The sequence below is a fragment of the Cheilinus undulatus genome, linkage group 22 (genome assembly GCF_018320785.1).
Source record: "Cheilinus undulatus linkage group 22, ASM1832078v1, whole genome shotgun sequence".
Classification (NCBI taxonomy): domain Eukaryota; kingdom Metazoa; phylum Chordata; class Actinopteri; order Labriformes; family Labridae; genus Cheilinus; species Cheilinus undulatus.
In genome coordinates, this window is record NC_054886.1 from 11,254,342 (window position 1) to 11,282,053 (window position 27,712).

Consider the following 27,712-nt stretch of genomic DNA (forward strand, 5'->3'; position numbering starts at 1 on the left):
ATCAACTTGTCAAAATCTTGCAAGGTTTTCAGCTTGGTTCCAAAGATTTTTCCAGGAAATCAAGTCTGAATTTTTATCATTTACAGCTATCGTGACTTACTCTGTGGACTGTGTGGAAACTATGATGGAGACACCAAAGATGACTTCCGTAAACCAGATGGATCATTGACCAACAACCCTAACGACTTCGGACACAGCTGGAACACTGATCCAGAGTAAGCAGCATGCGTTTGTATTTCTGGATCCCTCTAAAAGACTTTCCCAGTATTGCTCAAATGTAATTTATCAAACGGCTGGGTCATTGGATGGGCATTGAAGCAAACCTTACTTTTCACCTCGAATCAACCCAGTTGAGGCAGCTTGTGATCTTCCTATGCATCACCATTTGGAGGTTTTATTTAGCCTTCCGATGAGGGTTGGTCCAGAGCTAGATAGATGGATTATATATCCTCTTTTGCCTAGAATTTCTCTGAATCTAAAGGCAGCCAAAAAAAATGTTGCTGAGCAGCAGAAATGGGATGGCTCTTTCAGCCAGAATCCTGTTAAAACATCCAACTGACCTCTTACAATCAACAGAGATGTTGTTGCCAAGGCAGCATTCTTAACCAGGTATTCCAGATGCTCCTCTCTCCAGCAATGGAAAATGTTAAGTTTTCCAAGTCCCTCCATAGAGTTCCAGATAGAGTCTGGGGCCTTCTCCCAGTTTGAACCTATCATCAATAACCAGAGATAAATCTGACTGACTTCCTGATACAGAGTTTCTTTAACTGTTAATCTATGTTGGCAGGTGTAACAAGAAACCGAACACCACCGTCCCTGATTGTAATGAAGACGAACAGGACCTGTATGAAAGCTCTGGATACTGTGGCATTCTTCTGGACAAAACAGGTCCTTTTGCTGTGTGCCACCCCAAAGTCAACCCCAATGTAAGTCACTGCATACATTCAAACACAAATGCACACTTTGAATAACTACCATGTGAAGAATTCCAGGTAAAATGCTAAAACACCGTAGAACATTATTAAAACATCAGTTAACTGCTCTGGGCCTCAGCTCACCTGAGGGTCCAAGACCTACAAGAAGGGATCTGATGATACAGCTACAAAGATGATCAGTAATCTGGTACTACTTGCACTCATGAATTACCTTTTACATGATGATCGTCATAGCCAGTCCATGACTTGCACAAGGGCTGAGTCACAGCACCACCACTTGAGTTCAGATCAAGGAGGTCATTCAATACGATCTCCCCACCAAGGTTCTCCAACAGTGCTTAGGAGGGCATTTCAGTCCCCCAATAGAACTGTGGAGGTCCTAGATGGAACCCCTTTCTGAGCCCCAGCCAATGATTCCAAGAAGGCTACAGACTCAAAACATTTTTTCTTGGTGTTTTTGGTGACATTCATGGGAGCATATGCCACTTTGGCACTTTGCTGCTTCCACCTTGGTCCTGTACTGCTTGGACCTCCTAATGACCGTTGTCCCGGTCTGTGCCAACCCATGCCCAATCTTTTGAGGATTCTGACAAGAGTCACACTAGTGTTTGTGTAGGAGAAAGAACTGTACTGGACATAAATGGGCACAGCAAAATCAATCAATAATACATAAGCAGAGACTTCTGTGGTTTCTTCATGCAAGTGGAACATTTCTTGCAGAAGGTATCAACTTTCTGATGAGAGCAAGGCTCTATCCTCTTTTTGGGGGGCAGCAGCAGAGTTCTTTCAGTGTCCTTCAGATTCCAGGGGCTGTCTGTGGCTCTCTTGTCGGGGTCATTCCTTGATGTCAAAGAAAGGGATGAGGGAAAGCTCTGGGTGCTAAAGGTAGGGAACAAATCAACACAGTTGAAGCAAGCTGGCCTGCTGCTGGAATGGCGATGAGGGGGGTCACAGGACAAATTTATTGGCTGTGGACCCCCTATCAGAGAAAATAATGTGTCCTTTTCACACCTCAGTGGGAAGTGCTACCAGGACTCCCGTAAAGATGAGTCTCTCAGGTCTCCTGATGCTTTGTTTGAAATGTCTCTCCAGCCTACAAAACCAGGTTTCTACAGTGCTTGCTAGGCCTGAGTCTTTGTTGTCCACATGGCTGAGCCCAACAGCAATGACCTTGTGTCTTATGTCTGGCCAGGATTCATTAGTGGACAAGCAAAACCCTGCACCACAGTAAGGTGGGAATTAAGTGCTGGGACAGGAATGAAAATTGAAATACACAACAACAACACAATCGTGTTCTTTTTTATATTTTAAACGAAGTAAACATTCAATCCTGGTTATAGGTTTATGTTTTACATCTCTATTTGTTAACTCTGAAAAGCTGCAGATATGAAGATTCCTTGCACCTAAAGTCTTTATAGAAGTCATGATTGTCCTTAATCGTCCAATCATTAGTTTTGTTGTGTTTGGTGACAAAATCTTGTCTTGTCTCCAGAATTACTTCAGGGACTGTGTCTTTGATCTATGTGAGCTGGATGGAGCTCAGAACATTCTGTGTGAAGCCATTGAAGCATACGTCAATGAATGCCAGGACCGTGGGGTCAACATTGGACCCTGGAGGAATGAGACCTTCTGCCGTGAGTACTGACCAAGTGAATGAACAGACAGCTGATTGGTGCATAGAGGAAATTAGGGAGGGCTGGGCTGGATCAACTTGGTAAAGATGGGAAGTTCTAGTATCCTGGTCATCCTAATTGGGGCCCAGTTAATTTGAAAAGTACAACAAAAAAAAAAGGGTCAGATGAAAGGGCAGGCAACGGCAGCTGCTATGACACACTGATCACCAGCAGTTTAAACTTGCTTTTGCTAAATTTGGCTGCTCTGATGAATCCCAAATGGTGCTAAATAAAGAGTCTCCAAGAAGCCCAAAATAGCGTCTTCTTGCTGAGCTGAAAAGATCCTGAAGTCAATCAATAATTATCAATTCTGCTTTCAAAGAAGAAGTCTAATAATTAATGAGTGAAGTTCAAGTGGCTTTAACCATTTTTGAAACACAGCAAATACAATTGTCTGGGTACTCTGAGTTGTTTAAGTATTGCAGGAGTAATTCTGAGACGTTGATAGGCCATAGACTTATTTCCAGTCTCCATCACCCCTGTCACTGACTTCGGTTTTCCTTCTTCCTCCAGCTCCGGCATGCCCCCCAAACAGTCACTATGAGCCCTGTGCAGACCCCTGTCAGGACACCTGCTCAGGAAGACCTCAGCACTGTAGTGGACCATGTACTGAAGGCTGTGTGTGTGACCCCGGCTACATCCTGAGTGCTGGAAAGTGTGTTAGCCAGAGTTCCTGTGGATGCAATCACACCAACGGACAGTACTATGAGGTAGGCTAAACTCAGAGCAGGGTTAAAACAATCTGATGGTTAAGGGTAGGGGCTTGTCATCCTGACATCTCTCAGTGTCTTTTTAAAATGTACATTTACAGTTGAAATGTTTGTTTTTGTGCGTTTTAGCCTGGAGATGAATTCTATGATGATGACTGCCTGCTGAAGTGCGTATGTAACGCCCCTGACGTTACCTGTTCAGCCCATGTATGCCCCCCTATGACTGAATGTAAAAACCAGAATGGAGAGCTGGGATGCTATCCCATTGGTAATTAAGCAACCAAATGAGGAATAAGATTAACCCACAGATTCTGGAGGACAATCCAGATATTAATCTAAGTGAAATGTTTTTAAACATGTATGAGATGTGTCAGCCATAGGTTGTCTCATGTTCAAACTGTTATTTTTTATTTCCAGCACCACCAACAACTCCTCGACCACCTGTGACAACTCCAAAACCAGTCACCACCACAACACCAAGTATGCCATGCCATTGTCAAAGTTTGGTTCTGGTGCTCTTCCTGTTTTGTTCTATATTCCCATTAACCAGCTGTTGTGTTTCTGCTGTCCAGATCCATGTCCTCCTAATGCAGAATACATCGATTGTGGTCCAGCTTGTATCCCCACCTGTCAGGAACCCTCCACCAACTGCACTGGCTCCTGTATCAGTGGCTGCTTCTGCAAACCAGGCTTTGTCTTCAAGGGACGGCACTGTGTGCCACTGGAGCAATGTGGCTGCCTGGATGACAACAACAACTACTATGAGGTCAGACATCCTGCCTATTATTCTCCATATTCAGGAATTTATCAGACTCATGAGGGAGGTTCTACTGAGTAAACCCAGGGAGACTCTGAAATCCTTACTGGTCCTGATTCTCGATGAATGTCGTTTCAGCCTGGGGAGATCATATACGGGGACGGCTGCTCAGAGCTGTGTCGCTGTGCAGGGAACTACTCTTTGGAATGTGTTGACAACTCCTGTGATATCACTGAGGAGTGTCGGGAGGTTGATGGTGTTTCAGGCTGCTATCCTAAAGGTAACAGAAACTGTTCCTGATATGCCTCAGCTCAACCTTGTCCTCTGATAACAGGTTCCCTGGAGATCTCTTGATATGAGGTTCTCCAACATAGAACTTGATCCCTGATAATCTTTTAATGTCTTTTAATCGTTTTCCCTTTGAAGAGCCACTTAGGAGGATCTGTCACCAACGGCTTTATTCTGACTCTGTAAGTTGTGTAAACTAAACCTTTGAGTTCAACCAGTTATCCTTTTCTATTTCCTTTAGGAACATCTTCCTGCATAGCATCTGGTGATCCCCATTACACCACCTTTGACAAACGAAAGTACAACTTCATGGGCAACTGCAGCTATTTGATGTCTGCACCTTGTAATACAACATCTCTGCAGTACTTTGAGGTCCATGCTGACAATGAAAACCGCTACAACAGGCCCACCATCTCCTATGTGAAAGCTGTACATGTGTATGTACGTCAGGTGAAGATCTCAATTCTCAAAGGTGGAACCGTCCAGGTAAGGAATGAGGAGAGGAATGGACACAGATTGCTTTGATGGAAAATAAGTCTATTTTACAACCGATTAACTCCTTTCTTTTTTTTTTTTTTAATCCAGGTGAATGGGACCAATGTCAACCTGCCTGTGTCTCCGGCCCCTGGTGTCTCAGTACACAAATCCGGAAAGCACTACACAGTTACAACAGACTTTGGTTTAACTGTTCGCTATGATGGGAACCACTTCATGGACGTCAAAATCATCAAAGAGTGAGTAAAAATTAAGTCAACTTGTCAAAATCTTGCAAGGTTTTCAACTTGGTTCCACTGATTTTTCCAGGAAATCAAGTCTGAATTTTTATCATTTACAGCTATCGTGACTTACTCTGTGGACTGTGTGGAAACTATGATGGAGACACCAAAGACGACTTCCGTAAACCAGATGGATCATTGACCAACAACCCCAACGACTTCGGACACAGCTGGAACACTGATCCAGAGTAAGCAGCATGTGTTTGTATTTCTGGATCCCTCTAAAAGACTTTCCCAGTATTGTTCAAATGTAATTTATCCAAAGGCCGGTCATTGGATGGGGATTGAAGCAAACCTTACTCTTCACCTCGAATCAACCCAGTTGAGGCAGCTTGTGATCTTCCTATAGACCTCCATTTGGAGGTTTTATTTAGCCTTCCGATGAGGGTTGGTCCCGAGCTAGATAGATGGATTATGTATCCTCTTTTGCCTAGAATTTCTCTGAATCCAAGGGCAGCCAAAAAAATGTTGCTGAGCAGCAGGAATGGGATGGCTGGTTCAGCCAGAATCCTGTTAAAACATCCAACCGACCTCTTGCAATCAACAGAGATGTTGTTGCCAAGGCAGCATTCTCAACCAGGTATTCCAGATGCTCCTTTCTCCAGCAATGGAAAATGTTAAGTTTTCCAAGTCCCTCCATAGAGTTCCAGATAGAGTCTGGGGTCTTCTCCCAGTTTGAACCTATCATCAATAACCAGAGATAAATCTGACTGACTTCCTGAAACAGAGCTTCTTTAACTGTTAATCTATGTTGGCAGGTGTAACAAGAAACCGAACACCACCATCCCTGATTGTAATGACGACGAACAGGACCTGTATGAAAGCTCTGGATACTGTGGCATTCTTCTGGACAAAACGGGTCCTTTTGCTGTGTGCCACCCCAAAGTCAACCCCAATGTAAGTCACTGCATACATTCAAACACAAATGCACACTTTGAATAACTACCATGTGAAGAATTCCGGGTAAAATGCTAAAACACCGTAGAACATTATTAAAACATCAGTTAACTGCTCTGGGCCTCAGTTCACCTGAGGGTCCAAGACCTGCAAGAAGGGATCTGATGATACAGCTACAAAGATGATCAGTAATCTGGTACTACTTGCACTCATGAATTACCTTTTACATGATGATCGTCATAGCCAGTCCATGACTTGCACAAGGGCTGAGTCGCAGCACCACCACTTGAGTTCAGATCAAGGAGGTCATTCAATCCGATCTCCCCACCAAGGTTCTCCAACAGTGCTTAGGAGGGCATTTCAGTCCCCCAATAGAACTGTGGAGGTCCTAGATGGAACCCCTTTCTGAGCCTCAGCTAATGATTCCAAGAAGGCTACAGACTCAAAACAGTTTTTTCTTGGTGTTTTTGGTGACATTCATGGGAGCATATGCCACTTTGGCACTTTGCTGCTTCCACTTTGGTCCTGTACTGCTCCAACCTCCTGATGACCGTTGTCCCGGTCTGTGCCAACCCATGCCCAATCTCTTGAGGATTCTGACAGGAGTCACATGAGTGTTTGTGTAGGTGAAAGAACTGTACTGGACATAAATGGGCACAGCAAAATCAATCAATAACACATAAGCAGAGACTTCTGTGGTTTCTTCATGCAAGTGGAACATTTCTTGCAGAAGGTATCAACTTTCTGATGAGAGCAAGGCTCTGTCCTCTTTTTGGGGGGCAGCAGCAGAGTTCTTTCAGTGTCCTTCAGATTCCAGGGGCTGTCTGTGGCTCTCTTGTCGGGGTCATTCCTTGATGTCAAAGAAAGGGATGAGGGAAAGCTCTGGGTGCTAAAGGTAGGGAACAAATCAACACAGTTGAAGCAAGCTGGCCTGCTGCTGGAATGGCGATGAGGGGGGTCACAGGACAAATTTATTGGCTGTGGACCCCCTATCAGAGAAAATAATGTGTCCTTTTCACACCTCAGTGGGAAGTGCTACCAGGACTCCCGTAAAGATGAGTCTCTCAGGTCTCCTGATGCTTTGTTTGAAATGTCTCTCCAGCCTACAAAACCAGGTTTCTACAGTGCTTGCTAGGCCTGAGTCTTTGTTGTCCACATGGCTGAGCCCAACAGCAATGACCTTGTGTCTTATGTCTGGCCAGGATTCATTAGTGGACAAGCAAAACCCTGCACCACAGTAAGGTGGGAATTAAGTGCTGGGACAGGAATGAAAATTGAAATACACAACAACAACACAATCGTGTTCTTTTTTATATTTTAAACGAAGTCAACATTCAATCCTGGTTATAGGTTTATGTTTTACATCTCTATTTGGTAACTCTGAAAAGCTGCAGATATGAAGATTCCTTGCACCTGAAATCTTTATAGAAGTCATGATTGTCCTTAATTGTCCAATCATTAGTTTTTTTGTGTTTGGTGACAAAATCTTGTCTTGTCTCCAGAATTACTTCAGGGACTGTGTCTTTGATCTATGTGAGCTGGATGGAGCTCAGAACATTCTGTGTGAAGCCATTGAAGCATACGTCAATGAATGCCAGGACCGTGGGGTCAACATTGGACCCTGGAGGAATGAGACCTTCTGCCGTGAGTACTGACCAAGTGAATGAACAGACAGCTGATTGGTGCATAGAGGAAATTAGGGAGGGCTGGGCTGGATCAACTTGGTAAAGATGGGAAGTTCTAGTATCCTGGTCATCCTAATTGGGGCCCAGTTAATTTGAAAAGTACAACAAAAAAAAAAGGGTCAGATGAAAGGGCAGGCAACGGCAGCTGCTATGACACACTGATCACCAGCAGTTTAAACTTGCTTTTGCTAAATTTGGCTGCTCTGATGAATCCCAAATGGTGCTAAATAAAGAGTCTCCAAGAAGCCCAAAATAGCGTCTTCTTGCTGAGCTGAAAAGATCCTGAAGTCAATCAATAATTATCAATTCTGCTTTCAAAGAAGAAGTCTAATAATTAATGAGTGAAGTTCAAGTGGCTTTAACCATTTTTGAAACACAGCAAATACAATTGTCTGGGTACTCTGAGTTGTTTAAGTATTGCAGGAGTAATTCTGAGACGTTGATAGGCCATAGACTTATTTCCAGTCTCCATCACCCCTGTCACTGACTTCGGTTTTCCTTCTTCCTCCAGCTCCGGCATGCCCCCCGAACAGTCACTATGAGCCCTGTGCAGACCCCTGTCAAGAGACCTGCTCAGGAAGACCTCAGCACTGTAGTGGACCATGTACTGAAGGCTGTGTGTGTGACCCCGGCTACATCCTGAGTGCTGGAAAGTGTGTTAGCCAGAGTTCCTGTGGATGCAATCACACTAACGGACAGTACTATGAGGTAGGCTAAACTCAGAGCAGGGTTAAAACAATCTGATGGTTAAGGGTAGGGGCTTGTCATCCTGACATCTCTCAGTGTCTTTTTAAAATGTAAATTTACAGTTGAAATGTTTGTTTTTGTGTGTTTTAGCCTGGAGATGAATTCTATGATGATGACTGCCTGCTGAAGTGCGTATGTAACGCCCCCGATGTTACCTGTTTAGCCCATGTGTGCCCCCCAATGACCGAGTGTAAAAACCAGAATGGAGAGCTGGGATGCTATCCCATTGGTAATTAAGCAACTAAATGAGGAATAAGATTAACCCACAGATTCTGGAGGACAATCCAGATATTAATCTAAGTGAAATGTTTTTTAAACATGTATGAGATGTGTCAGCCATAGGTTGTCTCATGTTCAAACTGTTATTTTTTATTTCCAGCACCACCAACAACTCCTCGACCACCTGTGACAACTCCAAAACCAGTCACCACCACAACACCAAGTATGCCATGCCATTGTCAACGTTTGGTTTTGGTGCTCTTCCTGTTTTGTTCTATATTCTCATTAACCAGCTGTTGTGTTTCTGCTGTCCAGATCCATGTCCTCCTAATGCAGAATACATCGATTGTGGTCCAGCTTGTATCCCCACCTGTCAGGAACCCTCCACCAACTGCACCGGCTCCTGTATCAGTGGCTGCTTCTGCAAACCAGGCTTTGTCTTCAAGGGACGGCACTGTGTGCCACTGGAGCAATGTGGCTGCCTGGATGACAACAACAACTACTATGAGGTCAGACATCCTGCCTATTATTCTCCATATTCAGGAATTTATCAGACTCATGAGGGAGGTTCTACTGAGTAAACCCAGGGAGACTCTGAAATCCTTACTGGTCCTGATTCTTAATGAATGTCGTTTCAGCCTGGGGAGATCATATACGGAGACGGCTGCTCAGAGCTGTGTCGCTGTGCAGGGAACTACTCTTTGGAATGTGTTGACAACTCCTGTGATATCACTGAGGAGTGTCGGGAGGTTGATGGTGTTTCAGGCTGCTATCCTAAAGGTAACAGAAACTGTTCCTGATATGCCTCAGCTCAACCTTGTCCTCTGATAACAGGTTCCCTGGAGATCTCTTGATATGAGGTTCTCCATCATAGAACTTGATCCCTGATAATCTTTTAATGTCTTTTAATCGTTTTCCCTTTGAAGAGCCACTTAGGAGGATCTGTCAACAACTGCTTTATTCTGACTCTGTAAGTTGTGTAAACTAAACCTTTGAGTTCAACCAGTTTTCCTTTTTTATTTCCTTTAGGAACATCTTCCTGCATAGCATCTGGTGATCCCCATTACACCACCTTTGACAAACGAAAGTACAACTTCATGGGCAACTGCAGCTATTTGATGTCTGCACCTTGTAATACAACATCTCTGCAGTACTTTGAGGTCCATGCTGACAATGAAAACCGCTACAACAGGCCCACCATCTCCTATGTGAAAGCTGTACATGTGTATGTACGTCAGGTGAAGATCTCAATTCTCAAAGGTGGAACCGTCCAGGTAAGGAATGAGGAGAGGAATGGACACAGATTGCTTTGATGGAAAATAAGTCTATTTTACAACCGATTAACTCCTTTCTTTTTTTTTTTTTTAATCCAGGTGAATGGGACCAATGTCAACCTGCCTGTGTCTCCGGCCCCTGGTGTCTCAGTACACAAATCCGGAAAGCACTACACAGTTACAACAGACTTTGGTTTAACTGTTCGCTATGATGGGAACCACTTCATGGACGTCAAAATCATCAAAGAGTGAGTAAAAATTAAGTCAACTTGTCAGCATCTTGCAAGGTTTTCAGCTTGGTTCCACTGATTTTTCCAGGAAATCAAGTCTGAATTTTTATCCTTTACAGCTATCGTGACTTACTCTGTGGACTGTGTGGAAACTATGATGGAGACACCAAAGACGACTTCCGTAAACCAGATGGATCATTGACCAACAACCCCAACGACTTCGGACACAGCTGGAACACTGATCCAGAGTAAGCAGCATGCGTTTGTATTCCTGGATCCCTCTAAAAGACTTTCCCAGTATTGCTCAAATGTAATTTATCCAAAGGCATGTCATTGGATGGGGATTGAAGCAAACCTTACTCTTCACCTTGAATCAACCCAGTTGAGGCAGCTTGTGATCTTCCTATGCACCTCCATTTGGAGGTTTTATTCAGCCTTCCGATGAGGGTTGGTCCAGAGCTAGATAGATGGATTATGTATCCTCTTTTGCCTAGAATTTCTCTGAATCTAAGTAGCGCCAAAAAAATGTTGCTGAGCAGCAGGAATGGGATGGCTCTTTCAGCCAGAATCCTGTTAAAACATCCAACTGACCTCTTACAATCAACAGAGATGTTGTTGCCAAGGCAGCATTCTCAGCCAGGTATTCCAGATGCTCCTCTCTCCAGCAATTGAAAATGTCAAGTTTTCCAAGTCCCTCCATAGAGTTCCAGATAGAGTCTGGGGTCTTCTCCCAGTTTGAACCTATCATCAATAACCAGAGATAAATCTGACTGACTTCCTGAAACAGAGCTTCTTTAACTGTTAATCTATGTTGGCAGGTGTAACAAGAAACCGAACACCACCATCCCTGATTGTAATGACGACGAACAGGACCTGTATGAAAGCTCTGGATACTGTGGCATTCTTCTGGACAAAACGGGTCCTTTTGCTGTGTGCCACCCCAAAGTCAACCCCAATGTAAGTCACTGCATACATTCAAACACAAATGCACACTTTGAATAACTACCATGTGAAGAATTCCGGGTAAAATGCTAAAACACCGTAGAACATTATTAAAACATCAGTTAACTGCTCTGGGCCTCAGTTCACCTGAGGGTCCAAGACCTGCAAGAAGGGATCTGATGATACAGCTACAAAGATGATCAGTAATCTGGTACTACTTGCACTCATGAATTACCTTTTACATGATGATCGTCATAGCCAGTCCATGACTTGCACAAGGGCTGAGTCGCAGCACCACCACTTGAGTTCAGATCAAGGAGGTCATTCAATACGATCTCCCCACCAAGGTTCTCCAACAGTGCTTAGGAGGGCATTTCAGTCCCCCAATAGAACTGTGGGGGTCCTAGATGGAACCCCTTTCTGAGCCCCAGCCAATGATTCCAAGAAGGCTACAGACTCGAAACAGTTTTTTCTTGGTGTTTTTGGTGACATTCATGGGAGCATATGCCACTTTGGCACTTTGCTGCTTCCACTTTGGTCCTGTACTGCTCCAACCTCCTGATGGCCCTTATCCAGGTCTGTGCCAACCCATGCCCAATCTCTTGAAGATTCTGACAAGAGTCACACTAATGTTTGTGTAGGAGAAAGAACTGTACTGGACATAAATGGGCACAGCAAAATCAATCAATAACACATAAGCAGAGACTTCTGTGGTTTCTTCATGCAAGTGGAACATTTCTTGCAGAAGGTATCAACTTTCTGATAAGAGCAAGGCTCTATCCTCTTTTTGGGGGGCAGCAGCAGAGTTCTTTCAGTGTCCTTCAGATTCCAGGGGCTGTCTGTGGCTCTCTTGTCGGGGTCATTCCTTGATGTCAAAGAAAGGGATGAGGGAAAGCTCTGGGTGCTAAAGGTAGGGAACAAATCAACACAGTTGAAGCAAGCTGGCCTGCTGCTGGAATGGTGATGAGGGGGGTCACAGGACAAATTTATTGGCTGTGGACCCCCTATCAGAGACAATAATGTGTCCTTTTCACACCTCAGTGGGAAGTGCTACCAGGACTCCCGGAAAGATGAGACTCTCAGGTCTCCTGATGCTTTGTTTGAAATGTCTCTCCAGCCTACAAAAACAGGTTTCTACAGTGCTTGCTAGGCCTGAGTCTTTGTTGTCCGCATGGCTGAGCCCAACAGCAATGACCTTGTGTCTTATGTCTGGCCAGGATTCATTAGTGGACAAGCAAAACCCTGCACCACAGTAAGGTGGGAATTAAGTGCTGGGACAGGAATGAAAGTTGAAATACACAACAACAACACAATCGTGTTCTTTTTTATATTTTAAAGAAGTCAACGTTCAATCCTGGTCTTAGGTTTATGTTTTACATCTCTATTTGTTAACTCTGAAAAGCTGCAGATATGAAGATTCCTTGCACCTAAAGTCTTTATAGAAGTCATGATTGTCCTTAATCGTCCAATCATTAGTTTTGTTGTGTTTGGTGACAAAATCTTGTCTTGTCTCCAGAATTACTTCAGGGACTGTGTCTTTGATCTATGTGAGCTGGATGGAGCTCAGAACATTCTGTGTGAAGCCATTGAAGCATACGTCAATGAATGCCAGGACCGTGGGGTCAACATTGGACCCTGGAGGAATGAGACCTTCTGCCGTGAGTACTGACCAAGTGAATGAACAGACAGCTGATTGGTGCATAGAGGAAATTAGGGAGGGCTGGGCTGGATCAACTTGGTAAAGATGGGAAGTTCTAGTATCCTGGTCATCCTAATTGGGGCCCAGTTAATTTGAAAAGTACAACAAAAAAAAGGGTCAGATGAAAGGGCAGGCAGGGCAGCTGCTATGACACACTGATCACCAGCAGTTTAAACTTGCTTTTGCTAAATTTGGCTGCTCTGATGAATCCCAAATGGTGCTAAATAAAGAGTCTCCAAGAAGCCCAAAATAGCGTCTTCTTGCTGAGCTGAAAAGATCCTGAAGTCAATCAATAATTATCAATTCTGCTTTCAAAGAAGAAGTCTAATAATTAATGAGTGAAGTTCAAGTGGCTTTAACCATTTTTGAAACACAGCAAATACAATTGTCTGGGTACTCTGAGTTGTTTAAGTATTGCAGGAGTAATTCTGAGGCCCTGATAGGCCATGGACTTATTTCCAGTCTCCATCACCCCTGTCACTGACTTTGGTTTTCCTTCTTCCTCCAGCTCTGAAATGCCCCCAAACAGTCACTATGAGCCCTGTGCAGACCCCTGTCAGGACACCTGCTCAGGAAGACCTCAGCACTGTAGTGGACCATGTACTGAAGGCTGTGTGTGTGACCCCGGCTACATCCTGAGTGCTGGAAAGTGTGTTAGCCAGAGTTCCTGTGGATGCAATCACACCAACGGACAGTACTATGAGGTAGGCTAAACTCAGAGCAGGGTTAAAACAATCTGATGGTTAAGGGTAGGGGCTTGTCATCCTGACATCTCTCAGTGTCTTTTTAAAATGTAAATTTACAGTTGAAATGTTTGTTTTTGTGTGTTTTAGCCTGGAGATGAATTCTATGATGATGACTGCCTGCTGAAGTGCGTATGTAACGCCCCCGATGTTACCTGTTTAGCCCATGTGTGCCCCCCAATGACCGAGTGTAAAAACCAGAATGGAGAGCTGGGATGCTATCCCATTGGTAATTAAGCAACTAAATGAGGAATAAGATTAACCCACAGATTCTGGAGGACAATCCAGATATTAATCTAAGTGAAATGTTTTTTAAACATGTATGAGATGTGTCAGCCATAGGTTGTCTCATGTTCAAACTGTTATTTTTTATTTCCAGCACCACCAACAACTCCTCGACCACCTGTGACAACTCCAAAACCAGTCACCACCACAACACCAAGTATGCCATGCCATTGTCAAAGTTTGGTTCTGGTGCTCTTCCTGTTTTGTTCTATATTCCCATTAACCAGCTGTTGTGTTTCTGCTGTCCAGATCCATGTCCTCCTAATGCAGAATACATCGATTGTGGTCCAGCTTGTATCCCCACCTGTCAGGAACCCTCCACCAACTGCACTGGCTCCTGTATCAGTGGCTGCTTCTGCAAACCAGGCTTTGTCTTCAAGGGACGGCACTGTGTGCCACTGGAGCAATGTGGCTGCCTGGATGACAACAACAACTACTATGAGGTCAGACATCCTGCCTATTATTCTCCATATTCAGGAATTTATCAGACTCATGAGGGAGGTTCTACTGAGTAAACCCAGGGAGACTCTGAAATCCTTACTGGTCCTGATCTCGATGAATGTCGTTTCAGCCTGGGGAGATCATATACGGGACGGCTGCTCAGAGCTGTGTCGCTGTGCAGGAACTACTCTTTGGAATGTGTTGACAACTCCTGTGATATCACTGAGGAGTGTCGGGAGGTTGATGGTGTTTCAGGCTGCTATCCTAAAGGTAACAGAAACTGTTCCTGATATGCCTCAGCTCAACCTTGTCCTCTGATAACAGGTTCCCTGGAGATCTCTTGATATGAGGTTCTCCAACATAGAACTTGATCCCTGATAATCTTTTAATGTCTTTTAATCGTTTTCCCTTTGAAGAGCCACTTAGGAGGATCTGTCAACAACTGCTTTATTCTGACTCTGTAAGTTGTGTAAACTAAACCTTTGAGTTCAACCAGTTTTCCTTTTTTATTTCCTTTAGGAACATCTTCCTGCATAGCATCTGGTGATCCCCATTACACCACCTTTGACAAACGAAAGTACAACTTCATGGGCAACTGCAGCTATTTGATGTCTGCACCTTGTAATACAACATCTCTGCAGTACTTTGAGGTCCATGCTGACAATGAAAACCGCTACAACAGGCCCACCATCTCCTATGTGAAAGCTGTACATGTGTATGTACGTCATGTGAAGATCTCAATTCTCAAAGGTGGAACCGTCCAGGTAAGGAATGAGGAGAGGAATGGACACAGATTGCTTTGATGGAAAATAAGTCTATTTTACAACCGATTAACTCCTTTCTTTTTTTTTTTTTTAATCCAGGTGAATGGGACCAATGTCAACCTGCCTGTGTCTCCGGCCCCTGGTGTCTCAGTACACAAATCCGGAAAGCACTACACAGTTACAACAGACTTTGGTTTAACTGTTCGCTATGATGGGAACCACTTCATGGACGTCAAAATCATCAAAGAGTGAGTAAAAATTAAGTCAACTTGTCAAAATCTTGCAAGGTTTTCAACTTGGTTCCACTGATTTTTCCAGGAAATCAAGTCTGAATTTTTATCATTTACAGCTATCGTGACTTACTCTGTGGACTGTGTGGAAACTATGATGGAGACACCAAAGACGACTTCCGTAAACCAGATGGATCATTGACCAACAACCCCAACGACTTCGGACACAGCTGGAACACTGATCCAGAGTAAGCAGCATGTGTTTGTATTTCTGGATCCCTCTAAAAGACTTTCCCAGTATTGTTCAAATGTAATTTATCCAAAGGCATGTCATTGGATGGGGATTGAAGCAAACCTTACTCTTCACCTCGAATCAACCCAGTTGAGGCAGCTTGTGATCTTCCTATAGACCTCCATTTGGAGGTTTTATTTAGCCTTCCGATGAGGGTTGGTCCCGAGCTAGATAGATGGATTATGTATCCTCTTTTGCCTAGAATTTCTCTGAATCTAAGGGCAGCCAAAAAATGTTGCTGAGCAGCAGGAATGGGATGGCTGGTTCAGCCAGAATCCTGTTAAAACATCCAACCGACCTCTTGCAATCAACAGAGATGTTGTTGCCAAGGCAGCATTCTCAACCAGGTATTCCAGATGCTCCTTTCTCCAGCAATGGAAAATGTTAAGTTTTCCAAGTCCCTCCATAGAGTTCCAGATAGAGTCTGGGGTCTTCTCCCAGTTTGAACCTATCATCAATAACCAGAGATAAATCTGACTGACTTCCTGAAACAGAGCTTCTTTAACTGTTAATCTATGTTGGCAGGTGTAACAAGAAACCGAACACCACCATCCCTGATTGTAATGACGACGAACAGGACCTGTATGAAAGCTCTGGATACTGTGGCATTCTTCTGGACAAAACGGGTCCTTTTGCTGTGTGCCACCCCAAAGTCAACCCCAATGTAAGTCACTGCATACATTCAAACACAAATGCACACTTGAATAACTACCATGTGAAGAATTCCAGGTAAAATGCTAAAACACCGTAGAACATTATTAAAACATCAGTTAACTGCTCTGGGCCTCAGTTCACCTGAGGGTCCAAGACCTACAAGAAGGGATCTGATGATACAGCTACAAAGATGATCAGTAATCTGGTACTACTTGCACTCATGAATTACCTTTTACATGATGATCGTCATAGCCAGTCCATGACTTGCACAAGGGCTGAGTCGCAGCACCACCACTTGAGTTCAGATCAAGGAGGTCATTCAATACGATCTCCCCACCAAGGTTCTCCAACAGTGCTTAGGAGGGCATTTCAGTCCCCCAATAGAACTGTGGAGGTCCTAGATGGAACCCCTTTCTGAGCCCCAGCCAATGATTCCAAGAAGGCTACAGACTCGAAACAGTTTTTTCTTGGTGTTTTTGGTGACATTCATGGGAGCATATGCCACTTTGGCACTTTGCTGCTTCCACTTTGGTCCTGTACTGCTCCAACCTCCTGATGGCCCTTATCCAGGTCTGTGCCAACCCATGCCCAATCTCTTGAAGATTCTGACAAGAGTCACACTAATGTTTGTGTAGGAGAAAGAACTGTACTGGACATAAATGGGCACAGCAAAATCAATCAATAACACATAAGCAGAGACTTCTGTGGTTTCTTCATGCAAGTGGAACATTTCTTGCAGAAGGTATCAACTTTCTGATAAGAGCAAGGCTCTATCCTCTTTTTGGGGGGCAGCAGCAGAGTTCTTTCAGTGTCCTTCAGATTCCAGGGGCTGTCTGTGGCTCTCTTGTCGGGGTCATTCCTTGATGTCAAAGAAAGGGATGAGGGAAAGCTCTGGGTGCTAAAGGTAGGGAACAAATCAACACAGTTGAAGCAAGCTGGCCTGCTGCTGGAATGGTGATGAGGGGGGTCACAGGACAAATTTATTGGCTGTGGACCCCCTATCAGAGACAATAATGTGTCCTTTTCACACCTCAGTGGGAAGTGCTACCAGGACTCCCGGAAAGATGAGACTCTCAGGTCTCCTGATGCTTTGTTTGAAATGTCTCTCCAGCCTACAAAAACAGGTTTCTACAGTGCTTGCTAGGCCTGAGTCTTTGTTGTCCGCATGGCTGAGCCCAACAGCAATGACCTTGTGTCTTATGTCTGGCCAGGATTCATTAGTGGACAAGCAAAACCCTGCACCACAGTAAGGTGGGAATTAAGTGCTGGGACAGGAATGAAAGTTGAAATACACAACAACAACACAATCGTGTTCTTTTTTATATTTTAAAGAAGTCAACGTTCAATCCTGGTCTTAGGTTTATGTTTTACATCTCTATTTGTTAACTCTGAAAAGCTGCAGATATGAAGATTCCTTGCACCTAAAGTCCTTATAGAAGTCATGATTGTCCTTAATTGTCCAATCATTAGTTTTGTTGTGTTTGGTGACAAAATCTTGTCTTGTCTCCAGAATTACTTCAGGGACTGTGTCTTTGATCTGTGTGAGCTGGATGGAGCTCAGAACATTCTGTGTGAAGCCATTGAAGCATACGTCAATGAATGCCAGGACCGTGGGGTCAACATTGGACCCTGGAGGAATGAGACCTTCTGCCGTGAGTACTGACCAAGGGAATGAACAGACAGCTGATTGGTGCATAGAGGAAATTAGGGAGGGCTGGACATAATCAACTTAATTGAGGCCCAGTTAATTTGAAAAGTACAACAAAAAAAAGGGTCAGATGTAGGGCAGGCAAAGGCAGCTGCCAAGATACATTGATCCCCAGCAGCTTAAACTGGCTTTTGTAAAATTTGGCTGCTCTAATGAAGCCCAAATTGTTCTAAATAAAGAGTCTCCAAGAAGCCCAAAATAGTGTCTTCTTGCTGAGCTGAAAAGATCCTGGTTCAAGTGGCTTTAAACATTTTTGAAACACAGCAAATACAATTGTCTGGGTACTCTGAGTTGTTTAAGTATTGCAGGAGTAATTCTGAGGCCCTGATAGGCCATGGACTTATTTCCAGTCTCCATCACCCCTGTCACTGACTTTGGTTTTCCTTCTTCCTCCAGCTCTGAAATGCCCCCCCAACAGTCACTATGAGCCCTGTGCAGACCCCTGTCAAGAGACCTGCTCAGGAAGACCTCAGCACTGTAGTGGACCATGTACTGAAGGCTGTGTGTGTGACCCCGGCTACATCCTGAGTGCTGGAAAGTGTGTTAGCCAGAGTTCCTGTGGATGCAATCACACTAACGGACAGTACTATGAGGTAGGCTAAACTCAGAGCAGGGTTAAAACAATCTGATGGTTAAGGGTAGGGGCTTGTCATCCTGACATCTCTCAGTGTCTTTTTAAAATGTAAATTTACAGTTGAAATGTTTGTTTTTGTGTGTTTTAGCCTGGAGATGAATTCTATGATGATGACTGCCTGCTGAAGTGCGTATGTAACGCCCCCGATGTTACCTGTTTAGCCCATGTGTGCCCCCCAATGACCGAGTGTAAAAACCAGAATGGAGAGCTGGGATGCTATCCCATTGGTAATTAAGCAACCAGATGAGGAATAAGATTAACCCACAGATTCTGGAGGACAATCCAGATATTAGTTTTAATCTAAGTGAAATGTTTTTAAACATGTATGAGATGTGTCAGCCATAGGTTGTCTCATGTTCAAACTGTTTTTAATTTCAAGCACCACCAACAACTCCTCGACCACCTGTGACAACTCCAAAACCAACAACTCCAAAACCAGTCACCACCACAACACCAAGTATGCCATGCCATTGTCAAAGTTTGGTTCTGGTGCTCTTCCTGTTTTGTTCTATATTCCCATTAACCAGTCATTGTGTTCCTGCTTTCCAGATCCATGTCCTCCTAATGCAGAATACATTGATTGTGGTCCAGCTTGTATCCCCACCTGTCAGGAACCCTCCACCAACTGCACTGGCTCCTGTATCAGTGGCTGCTTCTGCAAACCAGGCTTTGTCTTCAGGGGACGGCACTGTGTGCCATTGGAGCAGTGTGGCTGCCTGGATGACAACAACAACTACTATGAGGTCAGACATCCTGCTTGTTATTGCACATGCTTTACTTTTAATGGTGGTTTTACTGAGTAAACCCAGTGAGACTCTGAAAACCTTACTGGTCCTGATTCTCGATGAATGTTGTTTCAGCCTGGGGAGATCATATACGGGGACGGCTGCTCAGAGCTGTGTCGCTGTGCAGGGAACTACACTTTGGAATGTGTTGACAACTCCTGTGATATCACTGAGGAGTGTCGGGAGGTTGATGGTGTTTCAGGCTGCTATCCTAAAGGTAACAGAAACTGTTCCTGACATGCCTCAGCTCGACCCTGTCCTCCGATAACTGGTTCCCTGGAGATCTCTTGATATGAGGTTCTCCATCATAGAACTTTTGATTTTCTGCTGGCCCCCAATAAAATCAATATAGCCTTGCTCTCATCAGAACATTGATTCCTGATACCAACGTCTTGTCACTTGCTTGATGAAACCATGGAAGTCTCTGCTTGTATGTTGTAGATTTTTTTTGCAGTGTCCATTTATGCCCGGCACAGTGCCTAAACCCGGATTCCATTTACCCTTGTTTAGTTGGGAATACAGTCATTTTTGAATCCCTGATAATCTTATAACCAACAGTTTTCCTTTTTTATTTCCTTTAGGAACATCTTCCTGCATAGCATCTGGTGATCCCCATTACACCACCTTTGACAAACGAAAGTACAACTTCATGGGCAACTGCAGCTATTTGATGTCTGCACCTTGTAATACAACATCTCTGCAGTACTTTGAGGTCCACGCTGACAATGAAAACCGCTACAACAGGCCCACCATCTCCTATGTGAAAGCCGTACATGTGTATGTACGTCATGTGAAGATCTCAATTCTAAAAGGCGGAACCGTCCAGGTAAGAAATAAGAAGAGGAATGGACACAGATTGCTTTGATGGAAAATAAGTATATTTTACAACCAGTTAACTCCTGGTTTTCTTATCCAGGTGAATGGGACCACTGTCAACCTGCCTGTGTCTCCGGCCCCTGGTGTCTCAGTACACAAATCCGGAAAGCACTACACAGTTACAACAGACTTTGGTCTAACTGTTCGCTATGATGGGAACCACTTCATGGATGTCAAAATCATCAAAGAGTGAGTAAAAATTTGAGTTGACTTGTCAACATCTTGCAAGGTTTTCAACTTGGTTCCACAGATTTCTACAGAACCTCAAGTCTGAATTTTTATCTTTTGCAGCTATCGTGACTTACTCTGTGGACTGTGTGGAAACTATGATGGAGACACCAAAGACGACTTCCGTAAACCAGATGGATCATTGACCAACAACCCCAACGACTTCGGACACAGCTGGAACACTGATCCAGAGTAGGTTTTTGCAACTTCTTTTCATGAAATTGAGCCAGATGAAGTGGTATGGATTCAGACTCTCTCAGAGTGTCTTCCTTTAGAAGTCTTCATGGTATGTCTAACCAGGAGGACTCCAAGCAGTAGTCCTAGAGATAACAGAAGAATTCACATATCCCATCTGGTTTGGCAATGCCGGTGGAATCCCTCTTATAGAATTGGAAAGCACTGATTGAGCGATAGAAATCTTGGTTACCTAGCCATATCCAGAGGACAGAGGCTCTCCTTTATGTCATTATTTTTTAGTTTAACCCAACCAGGCCACATACTGGGAAACCCAATCACCAGATTCTTGCTTTCAAGCTCTCCCCCAGGGTTTGGCTTAAAGGGGTGTTGGAATTTGTAATTCTAGATTTTGGTTATTGTAAAAACATTAATAATTATGATTATAATTATCAATAAAGATGAATACAATTTTTAATCAAGACTGATAAATAACGAGGCACCACCCTGTAAACAGGGAATAACAAATAGCCAAATCTGCCACCACTGAAACCCAACATCAGATAAGTAGTAGAGAATGAGTGGATGTAATGTTTAACCAGAGTCTGTCCAAAGACCAAACCATTCTCTGTTATGCATCTTGGTACTTGTTGTGGTGGCAGCATTCTCAAAAGTTATTTTAGATGTCCATTATTCGAGGGATGTTTTCTGCTTCTTTTGGAAAATGTCAAATATGATGCAGGTACTCTCCAGAGGACGCCAGATGTGCCATGGATTCTACCTCCAGTTAGGCATACCTGGAAATCGCCTGTTCCCTAGAGGTTCCTGATCAGATTCTAGATAGTCCTATCATTGCAATAACCAGGAAAGGACAGACCTCCACAAACAGAGCTGTTTTTTTTTTTTTTGTTTGTTTTGTTTTTTTTTTCACTGACAGTTTTTGTTGACAGATGTAACAAGAAACCAAACACCACCATTCCTGGATGTGATGAAGATGAGCAGTACCTTTATGAAAGCTCCGGATACTGTGGAATCCTGCTGGACAAAACGGGTCCTTTTGCTGTGTGCCACCCAAAAGTCAACCCCAATGTAAGTAGCAACATCTAGTCCCAGCCTAAACCCATATCTCTGAAAATTTGCAGATAAGACAATTACCTGAACTTAAAATTCCAATACAGGTACACCAAGGATCCTTTTCATCAGTAGCCTTAAGTATATTTGACAGAAACAGGGTTAAAACATCTTCAAACTGTGCTCTTTTTTTGTAACTACAACTCGTTTCTGTGTTCAGAATTACTTCAGGGACTGTGTCTTTGATCTGTGTGAGCTGGATGGAGCCCAGAACATTCTGTGTGAAGCCATTGAAGCATACGTCAATGAATGCCAGGACCGTGGGGTCAACATTGGACCCTGGAGGAATGAGACCTTCTGCCGTGAGTACTGACCAAGTGAATGCTTGGACAGATAACTGGTTGATAGAGGAATTCAGGGAGGGCTGGACATAATCAACTTGGTAGAGATGGGAAGTTTTTGTGGCCTGGTCTCCCTCCATAGGGTCCAGTCATGATCATTCCAAAAGTACAACATGAAGGCCATGGCCTTAATCCTTTGTACTTACTCCAGATTCCCTTCCTTCCCCCAGCTCTAAAATGCCCTCCCAATAGCCACTACGAGCCCTGTGCAGACCCCTGTCAGGAGACCTGTTCTGGTAAGCCTCCATCCTGTAGTGGGCCCTGCTCTGAAGGCTGCGTATGTGACCCTGGCTACATCCTGAGCGCTGGCCAGTGTGTGAAGAACACAACCTGTGGTTGCACAGATTCTGATGGACAGTACTACCAGGTGGGTTAGACTTATAGCAGGTTTATGGTTTAAAGTTAAGTGCTATGGTGGGCTAAAAATCCTTATTGAAAGTCTTCAAATAGACTGTTACTTTGAAGAAAGTCACTTAGCTGATTGGCCATTATTTTTCTCAAGGATCTTGGCAATGAAGGAAGATTAGATATGGGTCTATAATAAGCTAAGGTGTCTGAATCAAGCCTTGTTTTTTTTTAAGTAGAGGTTTAATTACAGCTAATAATGACATATTTATCATGTCCAGAATAGACTTGCTAACCAGATGAAAAACTGATGTAATCAGCTTGGTTGGGATTAGGTCTAAAAAACAGGTTGATGGTTTAGACGTAGAGATAATTGATCTTAGGTCTTAAAGGTTAATCTGGGAGAAAGAGGTGGGTATCTGGTGTAAAAGGTGAGTTTTAAAAACTAACAGTACTAATTCCCTGAATAACTAGTGATAACTGAAGTTTTCTAATATTTGTGTACATTTTTGACCCGTGTTAACTTTTTTTTTTTTTTTTTTGTAAAAGACAGTTAAGGTTAGGAACTGGTAATCCTTTTACATTCCTGAATATGTTTTTGAGTTTTAATTCTCAATGTATAAATGTGTGTTTTTTGCATGTCTATGTGTGTTTTAGCCCGGAGAGGAGTTTTATATCGACAACTGCCAGTCAAAGTGCATTTGTACTGCCCCCAGTGTTACCTGTTCACCATACGAATGCCCCCCAATGCACGAGTGTAAAAACCAGAACGGAGAGCTGGGATGTTATCCAACCGGTAAGAAAATTTTTACTTATTTTTATGCATTTATATAAAATATTGGGAGGGCAGAACTTCCCCCTTTGCATCTGATATTTAATTCTATGAAAAAAAAATTTATTTATCTATCATATAGTGATGGAAGTTGTCCTTAATTTTGTCTCCGCACTAGAAATCTGTCTCATAGAAATAAGGTGTAGTTTACAGAACAGTCTGGTGTCTGTACACAATGGTCCACATTTTCATTTTTTCCATTTATCAAATATAAGAAAGAATCCCAAAATACCCGACCCATACCTCTGACTTTTTTGGCACCCTTTTGTAAGGTGCAGGCATACCTATCCTACTGTGCCAAACTGTACTGGACCGACCAGGACCACCCTGTGGAAACTCAAACTGTGTTTGTGATGGCTGGTTTTGTTGTGATGGATACCGTCTCATTCATTTAGCTGGTTTCTCTTCTCCCAGGCTCTCAGGACTGTGTGGTTTCTGGAGATCCTCACTACAGCACCTTTGATAAGAAGTTCTACACCTTCATGGGAACATGCACCTACACGCTGGCCAGAACCTGCAAGAACAACACAGGTAGGAACACATAGGTCTAAATCAGTGCTGAGAAAGGCACTAATAAATAAAATACATTGAATGGTTTCAATTCCTGCATAGTAAATTTACCCACAACCACTACAGCTCATATGGAGAAAGGTTTTTTTATTTCTCTGGATATTAACCCTAAATGTTGTAGAATCAATTTGTTATAGAACTTAACATCTGCTAGAACCCATCCCCACATTTCATTACCCAAATATCAAACGTCTCATATGTGCCTCAAGTCATCCTGTAAATTAACCTAAGACCAGAAGATGGCACCATAGCCACAACACAAAAAACAACCTTCAGTTAGAAACAAGCTTTTATGAAAACGCAGATGTGCTTTATGGATATTTAAAAATGTAAAAAATCCTGTATATGGTGTTTAATCTCCTCTGATCCTGCATCCACAAACATCCTATTTGGCTTTCCTGCAGCATAGTCATCGCTTCTGCTAGTCGAATTTTGGAGATAATTGTCCAGAATGTCCTCTGAAGTTTAAGTAATTCACTAAAAATGTTGGGAGAATTTGTTATAAAAAACAAAAATCAGGAATTGTCTTGGAAATTTGAGTGTACTTTCCTAGAAATTTTGAGGATATGTTTGTATAATTCAGAGTTACATTTGGAACTTTTGGGAAATTTGTTGGGAAATTGTAAGGTATAAGCATAGGAAACTGGGAAATACATTTGTAATTCTTTGCTGTTTGATCTGAATCAAAAATCATAGTGGAAGTTGTTTCAAAATTTTCAGCAATTTTCATAAAAATTTCAGGGAACTTGTCTGGATGCTTGGGGGATTCATCATTTACCTGAATTTGTGGGGAATGTATTTGTAAAATTTGAGGACTTTGATAAGACATTTTTGGGGAGAATTTGTTTGGAAATTATCAGGCATTTACAAGAAAAATTATGGGCTGTGTTTTTGTAATTTTGGGGAATTTAATCTGAGTTTTGGGGGGATTAAATTTGAAAAATGTATTTATCAATTTTTCTAATATGTGAATATTTGGGAATTTGATCAGGAATTTTGGGAGGGAGTGTCCTTTGAAATATTAAAGATTTTTCATGGAAATTTTAGGGAATTTGTTTGGATATTCAAGGGAATTTTAGAGACATTTTATGGGGAATTTGCTTTCAAATGTCCTGCAATTTACATGGAATTTTGGGGGAAATGTTTACTGGAATGTTGAGGAAATTCTAATACCTAACCCAATAAACCTTTACTGTCAGCTGTACCCCTCTGTGTTTTGGTTTTCTGTCTTGCATAAACTGCTGGTGATTCAGTTTTAATGCTGAATGAATAAACTACTGCTGCTAACTGAATAAAAGTTTTTCCTATTAAAGTTGCTATAACAGGAAGTTTCCCAGACCCTTGATCACCTTTTGAGGCTAATTTAACACCTGTGATGTTTTTCAGGTCCCTGGTTCTCTGTGGAGGGGAAGAACGAGGAGCGAGGACTGCCAGGTGTATCGTACCTGAAGAAACTCTATGTGACAGTGAACGGAGTCACCGTGACCATGATGAAGAGCCGGAGAACGCTGGTCAGTGTGGACATAGATCATTGTAACATGCAGGAACATGTTTCCTACTCCTCACACGGCTGTTTCACACTCTGAGTATCAGGGTACAACAACACTCTATGGAGTCATTATCGTTGCGTTCAGCACATTTTAACATTGAGAGAGCAAGACATAGATTTTTGGCTCAGATTTTTCTTTGTGCACTTGCTAAAACTCTCTTTGCATAATCTAATCATATCTCGGCTCTTGGATTTTATTTTACCAACCAATAGGAAATGGCTATGTGGAGATAAAGTTTTGTACACTGTCAGAAACACTTTTGTAAGTGTGCAAACAAAATTTTGTTGGCGCACAGAAAAGTGTCATGAAGAAGTTTTTGTAGTACTCCATACTTTAGCAGAAAACTTTCTTACACTTACAGAGTAATTTTTGTTTGTCCCTAAAGTTATATATTTATTTACATGCGCAAAAAAGTTTCATATAGACATACAAAACTTTCTTTATGTCTATATGAAACTTTTTTGTAGTAGTTGCGTAATTTAGCAAAAACTTTTCATACAGTCACAGAGTAAGTTTTGTTTGTCCCTGACATTATACAGAGTTTTTTTACATGCATAAACATAGGTACATATACAATTACACAAAGTTTTGTACGTGAGAAGACAGAAAAAATGTTTTGCTTGTGTGCAAACAAAATTTTCGTACATCTACAGAGAAATTTTTGTTTGTGTATAAACCAAATTTTGTCTGAAGTTTTGTATGTGCAGAAAAAAGATCTGTTTGCATAGAGAAAGTTAAATACACAGGCAAAGAAAGTCTGATACGCTGACAAAGTTTCTGATGTGTGCAAACAAAATACAGATTGGCACAAAAGCAAAGGAAGCTTCGTACACGCACAGTGAAGGTTTTGTACACTTTTAAACTTTTCCCCTTAATTTGTAAAGTTCATCTGTGAAACAGTTTTTTTTTAGTTACAGTTTGGTATATTTACCTTATTTTACTTCAGTTTTATTGAATTGATTCTGTGGTTCATAGACGTGAGGAAGCAGCAGAGCTGAGAGTCCGCCTTATACAGCATGTGGCCACGCTGTCAGTCCTGATTTCCTGTCCTTCCACCTTTTTCCTCGATCTCATCCTCCTTCCATCTTTTTTAAAACCATAATCCCAGAAATCTGTCTGTGCTGGTCCCGGTTTCTCTGATCCGTCAGGTTTTAAATCCCAGCGTGCTGAATGTTTGTCCACGTTTCTTATAATCTGTGATAAATCTGATTTCATCAAACTGTCAGTAAACAAGTGTTGACCGCTCTGTTTGACGTCATCTCTGCAGGTGAACAACCTGAGGGTGGCGCTGCCTCACTCCCCCTCTCCCCTGATGTCCCTGAGCCTGGCCGGCCAGTACGTCACACTGCAGACCACCTTTGGCCTGGTGGTCCGCTGGGATGGGAACCACTATGCTCAGATCTCTGTGCCCAGGTTGGTGGAGACGTTCTGGTCCTGAGGATGAGACTCAGAACATCTATCAGACTGACAAGATTTTAAAAAACACTGATTTAGTCAGGATATTTAAACATCTCTTATATGATGTGTATTTTTTTTTTTTCTTCTTTTCTTTATTTGGAAAATTCATAAACAGAACAGGGTTTATAGAATTTCCACTCCAGTGTTTTTAAATTTCATCAAAATCACTTCTTCAGGTTGTTGCTGTCACTGATATGACAATCCAAGCATTTCTGCTCCTGTATAACATTTTTACAAAGAAAATGGGTACATAGCACAGACTTAAGTGCCAAATATGTCCAGTTGGAGTTATAAATGTGAATTTACTCCTATGTTGAATTTTCAGAGAAAAAGACAGATGCAAAGTTAATCCCTCATTAGGATAACATCTGGATAATCAAAAACTCCTCTGTTGTTTTCTATAGGTGTCAATAGACTGTGAATGATGGAGGTAAAAGCCAAACATTTAAGCTGTTATTTATATAAAAAAGGCCTGAGTATCAACCTCAGAGCACAGAGACCCTCCTGAAACTGTAGGCATTCTTATTTTTTTGTTTTTGTGGTCTAAACATGCCCAAAAACTCACCAGACATTCCAGAAAATATTTGAAACAAACTCAGTTTGCAAATGACCCATTCTGCAACTTTGAAATCAAAGATTGAACATTGATTACGTCTGCTTCGACCACATATCTGGACATTTGGAGAGAAAACTTGAGAATCAACCAAAGATAGAAAGACTGCAGGATGTGATAATCTGAATCAAATCCTACTCTCTAATCTCCAACAAACAAAAGAGATTTTTTTTTTTCCCTTGGATTAAGAAATGATGGGAGCAGCTGAAGATCAGCGGTCTTTAGG

At 42.6% G+C, this 27,712-nt stretch overlaps 1 protein-coding gene across 1 annotated transcript in view; it reads left to right on the forward strand.

The window, feature by feature from the left end:
• zanl (zonadhesin, like) overlaps positions 1 to 27,712 on the forward strand; it is a 70,638-nt gene that overhangs the window by 22,529 nt on the left and 20,397 nt on the right. Inside the window, 43 exon segments of the mRNA XM_041780108.1 lie at positions 87 to 215; positions 788 to 926; positions 2,428 to 2,569; positions 3,122 to 3,318; positions 3,448 to 3,586; positions 4,605 to 4,849; positions 4,949 to 5,097; positions 5,199 to 5,327; positions 5,898 to 6,036; positions 7,539 to 7,680; positions 8,233 to 8,429; positions 8,559 to 8,697; positions 8,848 to 8,910; positions 9,003 to 9,196; positions 9,326 to 9,467; positions 9,717 to 9,961; positions 10,061 to 10,209; positions 10,311 to 10,439; positions 11,010 to 11,148; positions 12,650 to 12,791; positions 13,341 to 13,349; positions 13,352 to 13,536; positions 13,666 to 13,804; positions 14,821 to 15,065; positions 15,165 to 15,313; positions 15,415 to 15,543; positions 16,113 to 16,251; positions 17,752 to 17,893; positions 18,346 to 18,542; positions 18,672 to 18,810; positions 18,963 to 19,040; positions 19,133 to 19,326; positions 19,444 to 19,585; positions 19,950 to 20,194; positions 20,285 to 20,433; positions 20,536 to 20,664; positions 21,597 to 21,735; positions 21,938 to 22,079; positions 22,289 to 22,485; positions 23,121 to 23,259; positions 23,710 to 23,826; positions 25,252 to 25,376; positions 26,683 to 26,828. Coding sequence (XP_041636042.1) covers positions 87 to 215; positions 788 to 926; positions 2,428 to 2,569; positions 3,122 to 3,318; positions 3,448 to 3,586; positions 4,605 to 4,849; positions 4,949 to 5,097; positions 5,199 to 5,327; positions 5,898 to 6,036; positions 7,539 to 7,680; positions 8,233 to 8,429; positions 8,559 to 8,697; positions 8,848 to 8,910; positions 9,003 to 9,196; positions 9,326 to 9,467; positions 9,717 to 9,961; positions 10,061 to 10,209; positions 10,311 to 10,439; positions 11,010 to 11,148; positions 12,650 to 12,791; positions 13,341 to 13,349; positions 13,352 to 13,536; positions 13,666 to 13,804; positions 14,821 to 15,065; positions 15,165 to 15,313; positions 15,415 to 15,543; positions 16,113 to 16,251; positions 17,752 to 17,893; positions 18,346 to 18,542; positions 18,672 to 18,810; positions 18,963 to 19,040; positions 19,133 to 19,326; positions 19,444 to 19,585; positions 19,950 to 20,194; positions 20,285 to 20,433; positions 20,536 to 20,664; positions 21,597 to 21,735; positions 21,938 to 22,079; positions 22,289 to 22,485; positions 23,121 to 23,259; positions 23,710 to 23,826; positions 25,252 to 25,376; positions 26,683 to 26,828 — 6,504 coding nt within the window.